At 34.6% G+C, this 18,414-nt stretch overlaps 1 protein-coding gene across 1 annotated transcript in view; it reads left to right on the top strand.

Annotated features, from left to right (window-relative positions):
- The first annotated feature begins 8,792 nt into the window (after nucleotides 1-8,792).
- The window catches only part of LOC138319011 (protein bark beetle-like), a 28,058-nt gene continuing 18,436 nt past the window's right edge, over nucleotides 8,793-18,414 (top strand). Inside the window, exons 1-8 of the mRNA XM_069261889.1 lie at nucleotides 8,793-9,375; nucleotides 10,678-10,859; nucleotides 11,189-11,379; nucleotides 11,665-12,012; nucleotides 13,163-13,419; nucleotides 13,686-13,977; nucleotides 14,454-15,943; nucleotides 16,291-16,534. Of these exons, the coding sequence (XP_069117990.1) occupies nucleotides 9,010-9,375; nucleotides 10,678-10,859; nucleotides 11,189-11,379; nucleotides 11,665-12,012; nucleotides 13,163-13,419; nucleotides 13,686-13,977; nucleotides 14,454-15,943; nucleotides 16,291-16,534 (3,370 nt within the window). The 5' untranslated portion in view covers nucleotides 8,793-9,009. The remainder of the gene's footprint in view (nucleotides 9,376-10,677; nucleotides 10,860-11,188; nucleotides 11,380-11,664; nucleotides 12,013-13,162; nucleotides 13,420-13,685; nucleotides 13,978-14,453; nucleotides 15,944-16,290; nucleotides 16,535-18,414) is intronic.

Raw genomic sequence — 18,414 nt, 5'->3', positions numbered from 1 at the left:
ATGCTATCAATAGTTTAGGAAGAATAGACCATTTGCATTTCTGCTAGTGAAGTCAGCAGGCAATAATTTTGTAATGACGTAAGTAATACCACCTGAACAAAAAACGGCACTCTACCGATACTATTCCCCGATCACATTTTGTTAACTCAGATGTGCAAACGACGACGAAAACAGCCCGTTGTTTTTGGTTTGTTAAATAACGTCGTGACAACTCAAAGATGCATAGATAATAAGTGCTTTGAACGAAGGTATTTTTTATACTATTTTACTATCTCTTGAAACTAAGTACACACACAGACGAAGATTTTAAGGGCTAACTCGTCATCGCCTTTACAATGCAATGTTATATTAACAAACTCTGATCATCCAATATTGTACAGCTGAAAGTCCGGAACGTTGTTGACAATGTTTAAAACATCCTCATTTTTACCTACATCAATTGACAAGTGTATGACATTTCCAGATCATATTACATGATACCACGTTTTATTTATGAAAGGTTTATTATGAAGAAATACTTGGGGCTCACTCATATCTACTGTGTCTGTTGACGTTACCGCCATTGAAATAAAAATAATAACATTCATGTTCCAAAAGTACAATGTACACATGTACAACAACGCACTGTACACTTGTCTAGGTCCCCACTCAACCATTAACGGATGGCAAATGTACATGTAATTACCATGAAGCACATTCATTAAAATTATACAAATATCGTACCATGTCCCGGCGTAATTCATTTAATATACTCATTTAACACCGAGAAACATTTAAGTCCATTGTTTTGACAACACAAGTCAAATTTAAAATATTATTAACATTTTCTTAGCCTAAGATACAAACAGATTGCTTATCAATCTGCACGTAGGTCTACATCTTACGTCAGTATCAAGATCAAAGCCCATAGTACATTAAGATTGCCTCTGAGTTGAGTTTACTCCTTGAGTTTCACATAAGGGACACGCAGTACTCTGTAAGAATGAGAGGGATTATTTCTCAAGCAGATATTATTAAAGAAATATCCTTGGCATTCGCGTTTTTATTTATGAGTCAATTAAAATATTTATACAGGTACCATGGTCTAAAGAATGTATGTAACAATGTAAATTTTACATGAATCTTATTTGGTTTACTTGGCGACAATCTATGGTGAACACTATCTAAATGTTTTATAAGAAGAGCAAATAAAGTACTTCTGGTTGTCTAATATCAGCTCCCTTCTGGTTGTCCTATTTGATGAACCATTTTAATCGTTTCCTTGTGGAGCAGCATATTGAAAAGAAAAACCACATTCTTATTAACAAAATTGGATCGAGGAATAAAAGCTTTTTTTCTTGACTAGCCATAGGCCATTGTCATAATTAGTCTTATGGACTCCAAATAACATTTATTGATATTTGAAATAAGCTGATGGAGATTTTATTTGAGACTAAATATTCAAATTTAGTTATTAACAAACCAAATAATATACTGTATATTGCACTTTTCTTTCACCATGTAAATACTGTAAACAAACATAAGCTCAAAAATACATGTAATGGATCAACCTTCCACTTCCTTTTATGTGGGAAAAAAATTTTTGTTTTTTTTTATTGAAAAGAAAAGCCAATTAGCGGTAATGATCTCAATAAGCCTCTTAAAACACATGCTAATATTGATCAACTAAACCAGTCATTCTAGTTACATTTCAGGCTCCTTTCAATTATTTAATTTATAGAATTCTTGTGCATATTTTAAATACACTCTTTTCAAAGATATTTAAGATTTACTAGAGATTAAGACTAAGATGTCAGAACTTGACATTTTGATATTCATTGCAGCTGTTTGTTAAAATAGTTAACACAAAATCTAAAGGATGAAAAGTCACAGTTAAACCATACAGAACAACAAACAAATGTTATGTTTGTCGAAACTAAATCAAATATTTATCTAAATTGTATTGCTCGGTAAAAATAGAACGTGGTTCTACATATTTAAAAAACAGTGCAATAAAAAAAGATAACACAAGGATTTTATTTTGTATATAACACCATGTTACTCCATTGTATATACATTACAATAAACATCAGATCTTCACCTGTATTCGGTTCTGGAATTTCCTTCGTTACTCTGTTTCACATCTTGAAGAAACACAAAATGACATCATCAACTATTCTTATTAATGTAATCAAATGTATTGTAGTATTTTTTGGATGGGTCCCCGGGTCCAGAACACAGTGACACACTTATACTTGACAGGTGTAGATGTATTCAAGTTACTGCCTCTTAATAAGTCCATCCACATGTATATTCTCCCCCTTACTAACTACAGAACAATGACACTATCTCATGAAAAAGGGAGGACTGCTCATCCTCTTGATTACTCTCCAAGATGGTTTTTATTCATATCTGCAATTATCTCCACAAGGAAACTGTTGAAACTCTCACCTTAAGCTGAATGGAAAAAAATGACAAGAAATTTTCATGATATTTCATATAATCTTACAAAATATAATTATGAGCTATCTTAAGAGTACTATAGAAGAAACCACTTAGTTTTTTGAAGGTACAGCACTCGTGATTGCTATTGTCTGATCCACTCTGCAGATGACTGCCACTGTGCAAGATTGATCAAATTTGATCAAAATATAACCATTATTATGATAATTTCTTGTGTGTCGTTAAAATACTATTTATTTAAAAATTTATTCTCAAAGTGCAGAATCTATATAAAGTTTCTAAGCAAAGTAATTCTTTATCCATTATAAAAAACCCTGAACTAAACAAACCACCACTCATCCAATGGTTGCTAATGTTTTCAATGTTGCACATCCCAAAGCAAAAGCACTTGTAGTTTTTACTTCATAAGAAATCATGTTATTAGTTAGCTTAAATTATCCTTTATATGAAACAAAATTTTAGTAACAACTAAAAAAATGATTCCTGCAGAGGTGGATCCTCATAAACTCCAGGGTGGTTACTAATCTTACAGACACATTATATCCACCCTTGGGGCTCTGGAATAGCAAAAATGAAGGCAACAGAAGGACAACAGGTAATGATTGGATCCTTTAGACATGTTCTTCGTACTTCAAAATCAATTCTAAATAAAGGTTACACAGTGGCTTGACTGTGGCTTTGAAAGTTAGGAATCGCTCACTTCACTGAAATCATAAAAGTGATTTCTCTGCAGACCTGTGACATTGGCCAGTTTATATCTTCTATGAACTGCCTCCTGTTTATAAATGGTGAAATAGTTCATAGGGCAAGTGGAATCCGGATGTCTGAGTCATATAACCCTGGGGAGTATCGAAAGCTGGGCAAGGGTTGTGTAAATTTCAATAATACCTTTAAAAGATGCATATACATTTGTATAGACTGTCCATAATATTATACTTTTGAAAGGAAACCTTGAACAACAGTTCAGTGATTACTGTATCACCACATCTGATGCAAGGGAACTACATAAAGACAATTAACACATCACATCAGTGTCAATGGACACTGAATCCATTTCTTGGAGGTAGGAAGGGGAAGTTGGACCAAGGCGGCTGGAATCCGGGAAACATTTCCGACATGCCACAAATGATTGGGAATACAGGCTAACATGTAGCACATAAAAGTTTGGAATACAAATAAAACAACAAAGTGCTGTCATAACTTGTATTTTTCACTTTAAACACATTTTAATAAAAATACTGGATTACATTTGTAGTGTATCTACAATGCATTTGTATAAAATTTCTCTCTGTCCATAAGTTATGATGTCCATTCTTTTAATCCAGTCCTTTCCTCATATGCATGTATGTCCTTTTGATTTAAGAACTGCTATCACATCAAAGTTTTCCATGATTAGCTTCCTGTAATTAAAAATAAGCATGTGATTAATTGTTACACTTTGACTAAGGTAATATGTCATTTATTGACAGAAGATCATTTGTCATTTAATACAAATGATCTTTAGTTCTGTAGTATACATGTAAATATAATATTGTTATTGATAAAAAACTGGACTTGACAATCTACACAAAATATTAAACTTTAAAAGCTTTAACTTGTCTTATACTCTTGCAGGTGCTTTTATGTTTCATCTGTAACAATATAAAATATTTCTGTCACAATTACATGCATATTTTTTTTTCAATTTTAAATAATTACTATTGAATACATGTATAATATTGGATACTTCTCATTACTCTAAGAAAAGTTTGGAATTTAGACTGGTCAAAGTAATTGTTTGGAGGTGGCAGTATCTTATATTTACCTGGAATTTTTATGATAATTGTTTGAACCTAAATGATAATCAGATGATTTCTAAGAAATAGTTAATGATTTAATAAAATTCTATGCCTAATACAAATTTGACAGTATAGGCTTGCCTACACATGCATAATTTACTTCATTTATCATATTTCAAGTCATTTGTGAAACAGCAAACTTTTTCCTATATCTGGTTATAAACGTCTATGCTTGACGTCTCCGCCATGTTAGCACTAAATACATATACATGTATACAGTACAGTAACTTACATGTACATTATATTACGTTTCTACTTCGTCACTGGAGTGTCTGTATAGCATTCTTCGGAAGTGGTTCTTACTCAATTCCTTTTCAAGTCCTAAAGAGCTATGAACCATGTTGCTGACAAAAGGGTTTAATGTAGTTATTCGATGAACCAACAGACAACATGCATGCTGCAACGGTTACATTGACCTGTTGAACGTGCGATTGAGTTTACATTGCCAACACTAGTTATTTTTCGCCCGTATAAGAATATCCATGCATAACATGCATCAATCTTCATATATTTTAACAGCTGAGGAAAATATGTAATATCACGCTTTATACATAAAATCCAAATTCTTCAAGCGATTGTACGCTTCGTAAGTAACTCCCAAACGACAGTGCTTTCGCGCATTGTCTTGACAACAGGCTGTCAGGCGACGCGATTTTGTCCAGGTGGTCCTTACGTCCATTACGATTTTAATACGATTATAATATAACGACATATGCGAATGGATGCAGGCTTTTAGCCTCTATATCCATATCAATATTACATGAATTCAATGATTACAGTGATTACTACTTCTAGTGTAATTATAAATGTTCTTTGTATCCATATTCTTCTAATCGTTCTATTGTAGAGTATACAGTATACATATAAATATATACATGTAATTTAGTGTATTCATTTGAGTTAATAAGCATATATAAAAGTTAAAATATTTGTTGACAGTTTCTCCAATGATTGTCTAAAAAAGAATTTCAAATTTCTTGACATCTGTTGCATCTATAACATGCTGGGGTAAATTGTTCCAGGTATCTACAACTCGAAAACTGAAAAAAATGTTTTCGAATATCAGTGTTACATCGTTTTTTGAATATTTTTAAGGAGTGTCCTCTTGTCCTGCTGTTGGTATCCATTTGGAAAATAGACGATGTGACGCGGCTCATCATAAATATTTTTCAAGGATTTTGAAAAACATTTATCAGGTCCCCTCTTTTCCGTACGATGTTCTAGGGTAGGCAGATTTAGTCTCTGTAGACGCTCTGGGTATGGCAAGTCTTTAAAGCCTGGTATGAGCTTTGTAGCTCTTCGTTGGACGTTCTCAATAAGTTCTATGTCCTTTGTCCATATAAGGACTCCACACACTTGAGGCATATTCCAGGTGGGGTCTCACGAGAGCCTTAAACAGTAGTTTAAAAATTTTTTCATCCAGGAAGGTAAAGGTTCTTCTTATCAGTCCTAAAATGCTGTTTGCTTTATTATACTCCTAATTGGATGTGTGTTCTAAAATTTAAATCTTCATCCACTGTTACTCCAATATCCTTTTCTGATGTAATATTATCAAGATCTAATTGCTCGCCTGTTGTTCCAGACATACTATATACTCCTCTATTCTTTCTGGAATTTAATCGCAAGGACTTAACATTTATTTGGATGAAATTTTAAGTAACCCCTTTTCAGACCAATTTTTCAAGATTTTATCAAGTCACTTGCAAAATGGTTATTTATCTATCTATGCTTCTGATTTCTCTGTATAATTTTGAAATCGCGTCTGCAAAAAGTGGGCGACTGGGATTCTTGTATTTTCTGGTAAATCAGAAATCGTATAGTACAAATAAAATTGGTTCCCAAGTACGCTTCCCCTGGGGTATGCAGCTTAAATACAGTGATATATACTTTAGATGTTTCTCCATTTACAATGACCTTTGGCATCTATTGCTAAGAAAATTATTCTCTATCCAGATTAGATAAGCCCTATCACTCACTCCATATCCTTGTAAGGTTTATTCATCGAGTACACTTGTATACTTAGGATTTTTGTGCGTTATAAATATAATATAAACAACCTTTTCCAAGTTTATTCTTAAATATGACTTACTTTTGTAATACATATATACATAGGTTTATGAAAATAATCATGCATGCAAAAGGTCGATTCTAGCAATGAAAGTTGGAGCATCAATGATAAAGTACCTGTATGTCTGGACAAATCATTATTTATTGCAAAGTTTAATATGTTCAGCAAATGAGACGGATCGATATGAAAATGTCTCGCCAACTTCATATTTGTAAAAGTGGTATCACGTTCAAAGGCGATGCTAGTTCTTGTTATTCAATACTCATACAACTATGATGGGGAACTTTTAATTTTATGGATACAAAATCATTCATCCCTCTGTACAAAAGTTTGGTGAGATCACAACTAGACTATGCAAGCTCGGTTTGGGCTCCATACAAGATCAAGAACATAGATAGTATCGAAACGGTACAGCGAAGAGCAACTAAAAGCCTTCCTAGGATTGAATAATTTACCATACACAGAAAGAGTCCAAATTCTAAACCTCCCAACACTATCATACTGAAGGATTAGAGGGGATATGATTGAGTTATATAAAATAACAAACGGAATCTATGATGAAGAGACATGCTCATTTTTAAAATTGTGGGATAATGTTGCAATAATACATAGTAGACGAGGGAACACAAGAATGATATTTTCAGAGCAAACGAGGACACTACTACGAATGAACACTTTTGCTATGAGAACAGTAAAGCTATGGAACAGTCCTGCTGAGAAAGTTGTATCGGCTCCTAATATAGACTGGATCAAAAGTGGAAAAATAGATATCCTATTTAACTAGCCGGAATATGATCTACATGTAATCAATAACTAATACTTTGAGTCCGGTGAATAGAAACTATCAGTCGTGCATGTACTGAAAAATTTCTATATCTATATCTATCTATATTATACAATTATCGACCTATTTTCAGGTGGATACGGTGAGTTATCAACCCGAGTAAGTGATATATCCGGTTCATGAACAGTCCTGCTGAGGAAGTTGTATCGGCTCCTAATTATAGACTGGATAAAAAGTGGAAAAATAGATATCCTATTTAACTAACCGGAATATGATCTACATGTAATCAATAACTAATACTTTGAGTCCGGTGAATAGAAACTATCAGTCGTGCATGTACTGAAAAATTTCTATATCTATATCTATCTATATTTATCTATATCTATAATAAATTTCATAAGACCAAAACAAACAAATACATACTGACACTTAAATAATTAACTTCGTCCACCACTAAATCACTTAATTAGAAGACAGAAGAAAGTGACTTTACGGCATTCCGATTATATACATGTGTATGGCATATTATTATTTCTATGGTCGTTGATCTACAAAATTTGGTAGCTTATTGTTTTCCTCGACGTGTGTTTAACGCAGGTTCGTATATTTGTTTTATTTCACTGGGTAACTAAACCTTAAATAAAACAGTACTGTAGTAAATCTTATAAAGTTGTTGATCTGATTATCTTTTAGGGACACGGGTGGGGTAATAATCAATTGTCAAATAAGAAACATGATGTATAAGTTATGTGTTTCTGATCAAATGCGATGTATGTATGCATTTCATTTCAAGAGAGGTAACTCGTGTATTCATAACCATAATAAATTGGTCAAAAATATTTGACTTTTTTTATATTTTATTTTCATTTTCAATTAAAGACGGGATTTGAGTCATTCGATATATCTACTGATATAAACATATGTATGTGAATGAGAAATTGGTGTTGACAAAACAAAATATGTTACAGACAATGGAGCATCAATATATAGGGCCTACATGTATTGGCCTACAGGAATGCATGTATCTTGTTAGAAGTGAGTGAAATAAAATCATTGAATTTGAAATACATTTCAGAACTGATCTCCCAAGTTGAACTTGGTGATGTTTTCAGGTGAATTACATCAAGAACAAACATTTTTGTATTCTTCAGGGCAAATTTGAAATATGCTCTTTTTTTGTATAGTAATACATGTACACTGTATATGTATATTTATCTATACATATAAATGGTATAAACTGATGAACCAAGTTCATCTTTTCTTTTGTTTATTATTCATAAATGTAACTGATGAACTGATATGTATAATATATACGTGTATTAAATGTCATATTATCATGTTAAAATTGTGCGTATGTAGTTTGGACCGCAGTCCTTATAATACTGAATAAAGTGAACTCTAAACGAGATGTCAAGCTAGTTCAAGCTGTATACTACATGCATTTTATTGAACTTCTTTTAATATACGAGTACGTTGCTACAGGTATGATAAGGCGAATACACACCTTCAGTTTTAGACGACAGTCATACTAAGTCATATACATACCTGTATGTTTACGTCAGTATGTGTGCTACAGGTGAGCGGCTGCTATTTATAGACGCCACGATGAGTCACCGCGACCAAGAGACTTACCTGTTCATATGCAAATACCTGTGACTGTCCTGAATTTGAATCGAGGCCATTGTGTGTGGACAGAAAAATACGTACAGGATTTCCGGGTACCAGGTGTTGGTCAAGCAATCGGGGTTACTGGCCCTTCGGGCACCATGCATTGTTGTTTTTTAAAGCTGTATAAAGAAGTTTGTGAGTAGCCATTCCATGGAGAAATCAGGTAAATAAATATGTAAGTCCATCCGGAACTGAAACTGACAACAAACATGGCGGTCCCCGTCTTATTTTGGGTGCTATACTTGACTTTATTGTGTTTTGTTGACGTCGGATGGGGACAGCGGATCACTCCCCCACCCCCGGGGAACTTACCAGTGGTATCTAATGGAATTGTTTACAATCTCTATCACGTACCGAACATTTGTCGAGAACCTCGTGTGTTGGATCCAGATGAAATTAAATTCGGAATGGTTATCAAGAGCTCGAAAAAAGCAATAATGAAAGATCAAAGTCCGTATAAGATATATGGAAACATCGAATTGGACAAAAAGTCATGCCTTTATATTGAGCCAGGGACGACACTGCACTTCGGGGCTGGTTATGGAATGATAATCAACGGCACTTTGATAGGAAGAGTAAGTATACAATTGTATAAATGTGCATCCCTGGAGCGTTTAGCCTCTACAGGTGTAAATATTACCGACAGGTTAATTATTCTGACACCTGAAAATTAATCATAACTTATACAGGTGAAAGACTATATAACTACTGGTCAATAAATAAAGGCGGTCTGATAAATGTGATATAGTTAATAGATTAGGCTAATATACATGTACGCTGGTACATAATGATGTGCCAGCACAATTAGCTCACTTTTCTTGAAAAATATCTTGGAAAATGAATTAATTCTAATTAGTTCTAAATTGATGTACATTTAATTAACTTCATGCATAAATTTAATGAAAATTATTTTGTCAGCATCTAAAGAAAATTGTTTGATTTCTATTTTAGCATATACAATTGTATGCAGTACAACTGTACCATGTACTGTCACAATTAAAGGGGAGATAATTTCATTTACCATTTCATACTGCTAGGAAACACAAATAATTATTTGAAGAGAATAATCAATATCCTTCTGGCTATGTTCAGTTTACCCCGATCATTGTTTGAGATAGGGAATATATTATATAATGAAAGATTTGAGAATTTGTATAATTTCAGATATCATGTAGAAATGTACATTATATATGGTGTGATTAATTGCATGGTTTAGTATCTTATTATAACAGCCATAGTGATTAAAGGACAACTCCGAGGTGAAGGGCTTGTGGTACATGTCTTTATCACTTGGCTTATAAACTGTATGATGATGCAGTATGAACATAAATGATCTGGGATATCACTAGAACGAATATACGTACCCGGCCTACTATACCCTTTGGGCCGGGTACGAAAATCACTCGGGCACAGTTTTCTAAACTTTTTTGTAGGTTTCCAATTATTTTATGCGTATACATGCATTTACATATTATTTTTGTCCAAAACAAACATATCTACCATTCTTAATATCTATCGTACCGCTCACAAGACGTCAAATTTTTAATTTGTGGACTTGCCGTATAAATTCCCTTCAGAAAGACCTTCATATGTATTACATGTATGTAAAAAAAATAATGCTTCGATGAGAATTCAATATTTTATATGGTTCAGTTTTATTGTCTAGTAGGTAAGCGATATCAAACAAGTACGATAAAAATGCAAACAAACGTTTTATAATGGTTTGCATAATCATTACTTTGCTCCATTAGCATTAATAGGCACCAATTGTAGCTCTAAAGACGACACCATTTTCTGTCTAAAAGTCTTTTGAGCTACAATATTGCAGCTAGGATATCACCTGGTCATCAATATAACCTGGTCTGTATGTTTTGTAGGGAAGTGAGAGAGCTGGTGGCCGGATCACTATGACCAAAGATCCGGATGGAATCAACACTATTGGTAGTAGTTCCCCATTCCCTACCACGGCTCGACTGGTGGATGGGAATACTACAAGAGACGGAAAATTGGAACTCTTTTACCAGGGCAAATGGAGAGGCGTTTGCACAAATTATCTGAAGTAGGCATATACAAGGTTTATTGTACTTGTACAGTATAATTCAGGAAAGTTCATAGAAATTATAATATACAGTTATTATGATTGGCAATGTGAAGTTCATTTAATACACAATTGACATGTAGAGCCTATTTGAGATGAAATCAATCTAATCAAAATTAAGACTTGTAATTATGCTCCACTACGATACTCTACGTTATGCTTCAATACACAAGATCAAACAACTCCCCGTTCGGGGTCATCTCAGCATGACATTACATATTGATTAACTAATTAACTTACTGATAGAAAAACATGTACATTGTAGATGTGTGACTCTATTTCTTTGACAGCTACTCTAAGATTGATGCCAATGTGACCTGTAAACACCTAGGATTTGTGTGGGGAAACTTCACCTACCATTCCTTTTCTCGAAACAAGACCGACTACATGTTTTATCCTCAGCCAGAATGTACTGGGACTGAGACTGATTTATTCGACTGCCCAGGAAATCAGCGTGTCAGTCTAGGCACTCACATTTGTGGTAAGGAATAACTATGTCGTGTAAGGCACAAATACTGAATAGTGTGGTGTCTGTAGCAATGCTAGTATTACAGTCTGATATGTGACAATCAGGGTGTATAGCTATAATATTTGAAATAAATTCAAAGTTTCTGTGTGTGGCTTTTTATGTCTAAATACAGTATCTGTATGTTTTACAAGGGTTTTGTCATCAGACCTTTACGACAATGCATTTACTACCTTTGTTACATTTGGCTGAGTAATCTTTAATCAGTAAATAAAATGTCACTTTCAACTTTGATTTCAGATGGACAACAACTGATAGGTTTCGAGTGTATTGGTATGCGATCTGATTTGGCCCAGGACTACTGGCGTGGGCTTGAGTTTTACAACTCTACAACGGAATCAATTAAAGAAGGTCTCATCATTCGGGAGGAGCCACTGTCCTGGCTGGAGTACCTTGATATATCGTATGCGGGACGAGATATCAACAGAAACGATGGAATGATACATGGCCGGGCCAGTATTAGTGCCAGCCCAAGTGTTCCACTGATGAACAATGTTACTATTACCAATGGGGCATACGACGGACTCAACATGACAGAAATAACAGGACGAATACACATAGCCAATAGTACCGTGTCCAACAACAGAGGTAAGGTCTGATAGGGTGAAAGGTCAAGGAAGGTCAAACTGGACAAGCAAACACATGTGATGTGAAAGGGTGTGAGATCAAATGGAATGGTTAGATGATGTGAGGTCATCATCAGAATGTGTGAGGTCAAAGGGAAAGGTTAGATAATGTGAGGTCATCATCAGAATGTGTGAGGTCAAAGAAAGAGGTAAGAAAATGTGAGGTCAAATGGAAAGGTTAGATGATGTGAGGTCATCATCAGAATGTGTGAGGTCAAAGGGAAAAATCAGATGATGTGAGGTCATAATCAGAATGTGTGAGGTCAAAGGGAAAAATCAGATGATGTAAGGTCATCATCAGAATGTGTGAGGTCAAAGGGAAAAATCAGATGATGTAAGGTCATCATCAGAATGTGTGAGGTCAAAGGGAAAATTCAGATGATGTAAGGTCATCATCAGAATGCTTGAGGTCAAAGGAAAAAATCAGATGATGTGAGGTCATCATCATAATATGTGAGGTCAAAGGGAAAAATCAGATAATGTGAGGTCATCATCAGAATGTGTGAGGTCATCATCAGAATGTGTGAGGTCAAAGGTCATCATCAGAATGATGTGAGGTCATCATCAGAATGTGTGAGGTCAAAGGGAAAAATCAGATGATGTGAGGTCATCATCAGAATGTGTGAGGTCAAAGGGAAAAATCAGATGATGTGAGGTCATCATCAGAATGTGTGAGGTCAAAGGGAAAAATCAGATGATGTGAGGTCATTATCAGAATGTGTGAGGTCAAAGGGAAAAATCAGATGATGTGAGGTCATCATCAGAATGTGTGAGGTCAAAGGGAAAGGTTAGATGATGTGATCAAGGTTTATTTAAAAAGAGAGATTAGAGTGAAATGTATGACATTAAAGAGGAGAGATAAGAAAGTACATATAAGTTCAGCGATTCTAAGGTGTAAATTTGTTATGGACTGGTAGGAGAGTAGATTTAATTTGGGTGTTGTTAGAACGGGTATTTTTAATGAGATACAAATAAGTCAGTATTATATCTACTTTGGGAAGTCTTTCAACAATCACTCACATTTGTTTTCCCTAAGATTGTGTCAGCTCTTATTTGATACATGTATCACACCTGATTTACATTACATAACTGATGGTTATGGTATATTTTAGGCTATGGAGCATTTATCCAGAGTAATGTTGGTCGTGTATTAATCAACATGACTGATGTAGACAACAACTGGGGCGATGGAGTGAAGATGTACATGACCAACTTCACAATTCATGATTGGGATCGAGACTTTCCAGCGGACAGGTCGTTCTGTCGGTCAGCTGCTCTAACCTACCAGACATACCCAGTTCTCATACACGAAAATATTATTGATGACTACGGAAATAAACCCGAATGGGATGGTGGTGATTGTAGTAAGGTAATATATATTGTAGATAGAAAAGTGTCAAAACTCAAAATTGTACCTGTTATTCAGTAAAATCATCTTTATAGCATTTTATGTGAGTCTGAATCAAATACTTAATACTGTAATTAAGTAAGTAACCTGTAGTAATGCTTCTTAGCTTTATCTGTCAGAATTATAATGTAAGTCGGGACATGTAACATAGTGATATACACAATATTAACCTAAATCAATAATGAATACTGCTGGAATACATCAGATATGTTCATATTTCTTTACAGACATACCGTGGGTATGGCCTGAGAGTTACCGCCCACTTCCTATTAATGGAGAGAGCTCCCTCTGTCTCTGGTTTTATGACAATCTACGATGGAAAAGACGAAGGTGGGAGAATTTTGTCCACCTTCCCATTTAACAATGGATCATTTCCTCAGTCCATCACCAGCAACAGTGATTCATTAACTATACGCCTAAACTACACCTTACCACCGAAACCTACTGACCCGAGGAAGCAATGGTGTGACATCTTCCGACCTTGTATTCGTTTCCTCATAGAGATAACTGCTGAATCTGGTAAGAAATTGATCACAAATTTGTAAAACCATTTCTTTCCTTCAAGAAGATTGCCTTCATTTGTTTTCATTCAATTCTCATTAAAATTTTCTAAAATCTTTCATTTCATACACAAAAACACATAATAATGAATCTCTGGGGACTAACGAAATCACTTTGTTATAAACACAAGTGGTTATACATGTATCACTAATATTATCTACGAACCTAAGTTGATGTGAAAGGATTTCTACCTACTGTTTCAATCATGAAATGTTTGATATGTTTTACAGTAACTATACAGTCATGTATTTAGGCATAAAGAGAAAGATGTATGTAATGCTACAATCAACGATTAAATTGTCAAGAAATGATAGTGACTGGAGTAAATATTGCCAGTACTCTGATAAATGTCATGTGCTATTATAATAGAATTGATGATATGCATCAGAAAAATAACACATAATTATACACTTGTGCTATTTCCTTTGTCTTAGGCCCTGCTGAAGAGTTCCGGTTCATTAACTCAAGTGCATCTAACAACAATGGCTATGGGGTTAACATCCAGGATATGAGAAGTAAAGTTTTCTTCAATTCGTCGGTTGTGTCAGACAATAAGTATGGTGCTGGTATACGTATCTACCAAGGAGCTGGCGAAGTGGCTATAAACAACACTGTTGTGGAGCGTAACTCACGGTCAGGTGTCAATATCACATACTCCGGAGGCTATCAACTGGTCAACAACTCAAAGGTCATTGACAATAAGGGTTACGGAATCATTTCTGAATATGAACGTCTAAACAAGACAAGATTTGAACTTCTCCAAAAAATAGAAGTTGTCCACAGCCAGTTTGAATTCAACGAATGGATTGCTCTACGCATAGGGAATTATTGTCGTGGAGGACAAATTCTTGTGAATGAGAGCAGTTTCAATTTTAACTTGGATGAAGCTATAGAGTATTTGTCTTGTAATGTGTCTACTAATACTCCAACTAATTTCAGTGTGGCATTTAACATGTTTAATGGAAATGTTCGCCATGGAGTGCTCATGTTTCCAATGGTGAACACTGTTGGACGAATGACAAATAACACATTTAAAAACCACAGTCTGGGAGCAGTGAGAATTGATAATGGATATGATCTGCTGATTAGTAAATGGTATTCAGATTTTGAAGTCGGTTATCAGATATTTGAAAACATCTTCAAAGAAAATTATGGACGCTATGCTATAAGTATGCGTTTAACACAAAATAGTCCATTTCAGAAAATAGTGTTCAGCTTTAACTCTGTTATAGATAATTATATAAATGACACCTCTGTGTACCTTAATCCCCGGAACCGTGCTAACGCTCCCATCATTGTGTCATCAGGGAACATATTAGTTCAGAGAAATAGAATCTTCAACCCTCAATCAGTGCGTGATATAGCCACTCATCTAGTGGACCCGTCGGTCATAATTCAGGGAAATTTGAACTGGTGGGAGACCATTAGCCATGAGTTCATGTACGGTCGGATCTTTGATAATGATGACCGCTACAATCTGGCAGAAATAGAATACTACCCAGCTCTACGGGACAACTGGCTCTATGGTCCACTGTCTACAGCCGAGTATCCTAAATATCGCTGGGTGTTCTCACGAGGTGGTCGTATTGGCGGCGTTTTAGATACACCAGGTTTTACAACAGATCCTTCTGTACGGACATACCATGTTGATAAGGATATTTTCATTCTTCCTGGAGTTACTTTGACCATTCTACCAGGCACAACTTTAGAGTTTGAGAATTCTATCGGCATGGTGATTCACGGTCGACTAAAAGCTGATGGTGGATCATCCAGTAGTCCTGTGGTATTACAGCTGAAGGAGAATGTGGATGCCTTGGCCATAGAAAACAGGACAGCATCTGTACGTTTAGTCGATGGCACCGACGAATTTGAGGGGAGGCTGGAGGTTTTTATTGATGGTGAATGGGGAACAGTCTGCAAAGATGTAAGAATCTCAATCACAGTCACTGTATGCTGTGTTGTTTTACATACATAGTCTTAATTAAGAATAATATATGATTGTTAAGTGGTTTTTATTTTTAGATAATTAAGATCATAGATTTTGAATGTTTTGATCTATAAAGCTTTGGTTATACATATTAGTTTCTTTCATGGATAAGATTTCAGGTTATTTTGCAACCATATTTGAAATATACACTCATTTTGATAATGAATTAGTAATTTGACACTACTATACACTGTTTTGTGTATTCTCATGATCATCTTCAAATAAAACATTAAATATATAGATGAGTTATCTAATAAAGCCTATACAATATTTTGTATTGATAGGGCTGGACTCCAGTAGACTCCAGTGTGGTGTGTCAGCAGTTAGGCTTGACCTTTAACCCTGAGTTTGGAGAGTCACAGAACAAGGATCCAGGATTGATATCATCGCAGAAGATGCACATGAGTGATGTTAACTGTGACCAGCTGGACACTGACCTCACTAAATGTAGGTCGCTTAGAGGTGACCAGTTCTCCTGCAAACCGAGCAATGTCGTCTTTTTACGCTGTCAAGTTCCTACCTGGTCAGGTAAGTCATGAAAAAGGATGTGATTTAAAAAAGGTAAATGTAACACATATTTTTGCTATCAGCTTAAAAACTTCCACAAAGACATTATTTAACAGCACTTTGATTGACTTCAATGCTGCAGTATCTGAATCAAATCCGAGTTTCAACATACAATTAGATTATAAAGCTAAAGATAAGATCTCATGTTGCGTGTCTATCATTAAAGATGCTCTACTGCCATGGTGGTGATGGTGTAAAGTAAGTAACTTATGTAACTGAAGAAAAATACTAAATCGTCTGCTCCTGTTTTTGATAGTAAAAAAATACTGTTTGTCTGCGGTGGAACATCTTTAAAATTAGTTTATAAACCATATACGCTTGGAACTAAAATCACATAAATTTTTAATAAAAAAACATAAAGTGTATAGAAATAGCATTGATTTGCAAAGTAAATTGGAAAAATGGCTTCACTTATAAAAAAAATGTTTATGTTACCCATATATATATTGCATATTATCTTAAACTATGATAGGACTACAAAAATTGTAACTAGTAATTTATCAATGCTGTATCATTTAATTGCAATAATTCATTCTGAGGTTTGCTTCCCCCCCTCCCCCCATATAATTGCTACGCCGCTTGTGGCGTAGCAGTTAGAATCGTATGCAAATCACGCCATCTTACAAGATAGCCATGTAGCAAGAACGCTTGAAGCAGACAGTGTTCGGTGTGTTACAAACGTTGCCTGTTGAAGTAATATTAAAACAAATGACGGAAACAGACCTGAATATGTCCGGGATTTGGGCGCCATCTTCCTGATAAATCATGATCACGAAGGGTTTACATCTATGGAGGTTTTAGTGAAGAACAAGCATTTATGATATATCTATTCTGAAAAACTGAATGACTGTTATAGTATGGCGGATTTTCCAGCAAGTTAACAGTCATTTAATAATTTCCAATGAAATCTCATAATAGATATACTGCGACAATAAGTACAATTAATTTCATAAGCAATTCATGCCATCTTGCACGATAGTCGTGTAACAAGAGCACTTGAACAAGCATCGCCTTTTTTGGAATTAATATTAAAACTATTTACGGAAACAGACTTGAATCTGTCCGGATTCGGACGCTATCTTCCTGATAAAGCATCATCACACAGTGCTTGCATTCATTTCGATTTCAGTGTAGAACAAGCATTCGTGGTAAAAGTATTCTGAATAAGGGTTTTCTAGAAATTAATCGGGCATTTTAAATGAAATCTGGTCCCATTTACAGATGAAAAAAATATATCTGTAGTAGTATACTATGTTCGAGACATTACTTTTATATTTCTTATTTAATTTAGATCCCCATTGTGTAAATACTAACAATAACAATCAGTAACGCAAAGATCTTTTCTCTTATTTTAGAGTTTTGAAAACTAATATTATATGTTTACAGGACACACATTTCACAAAAGAAAATGAAAATGTTATTAGAAATGAATGGGGTTTTCAGTGTTTCTTTAATTCCTTTAAATCCAATTCCAGGGATGTGGCAATTTTGTTTAGGAACAATTTTGAGTTCACAGTTATCAAAGTAAAAAAAGGGGGTGAGTCTGATGGTAATTTTTTAGCAATTGAAATTCAATTAGAAACACATAACGTCACACTTATCAGCTTGTATGGTCCCAATGATGACAATCCAGATTTTTATGATATTTTGACTGAAACTATAGAAGAATTTTGAAATCTGTGGAGATTTTAATTTGGTTTTAGATCCAGAAAAAGATTATGATAATAGCTATAAGAAAATTAATAATTATAAAGCCAGAGATAAGGTATTGGAAATTATAGAGAATTTTGCACTTATTGATATTTATAGGGAGCATCATGAAAACTTGAAAAGGTACACAT

The sequence above is a fragment of the Argopecten irradians genome, chromosome 3 (assembly GCF_041381155.1).
Source record: "Argopecten irradians isolate NY chromosome 3, Ai_NY, whole genome shotgun sequence".
NCBI lineage: Eukaryota > Metazoa > Mollusca > Bivalvia > Pectinida > Pectinidae > Argopecten > Argopecten irradians.
Note: the sequence above shows the minus strand (reverse complement) of the source record. Positions and strands in the feature narration are given on the sequence as shown.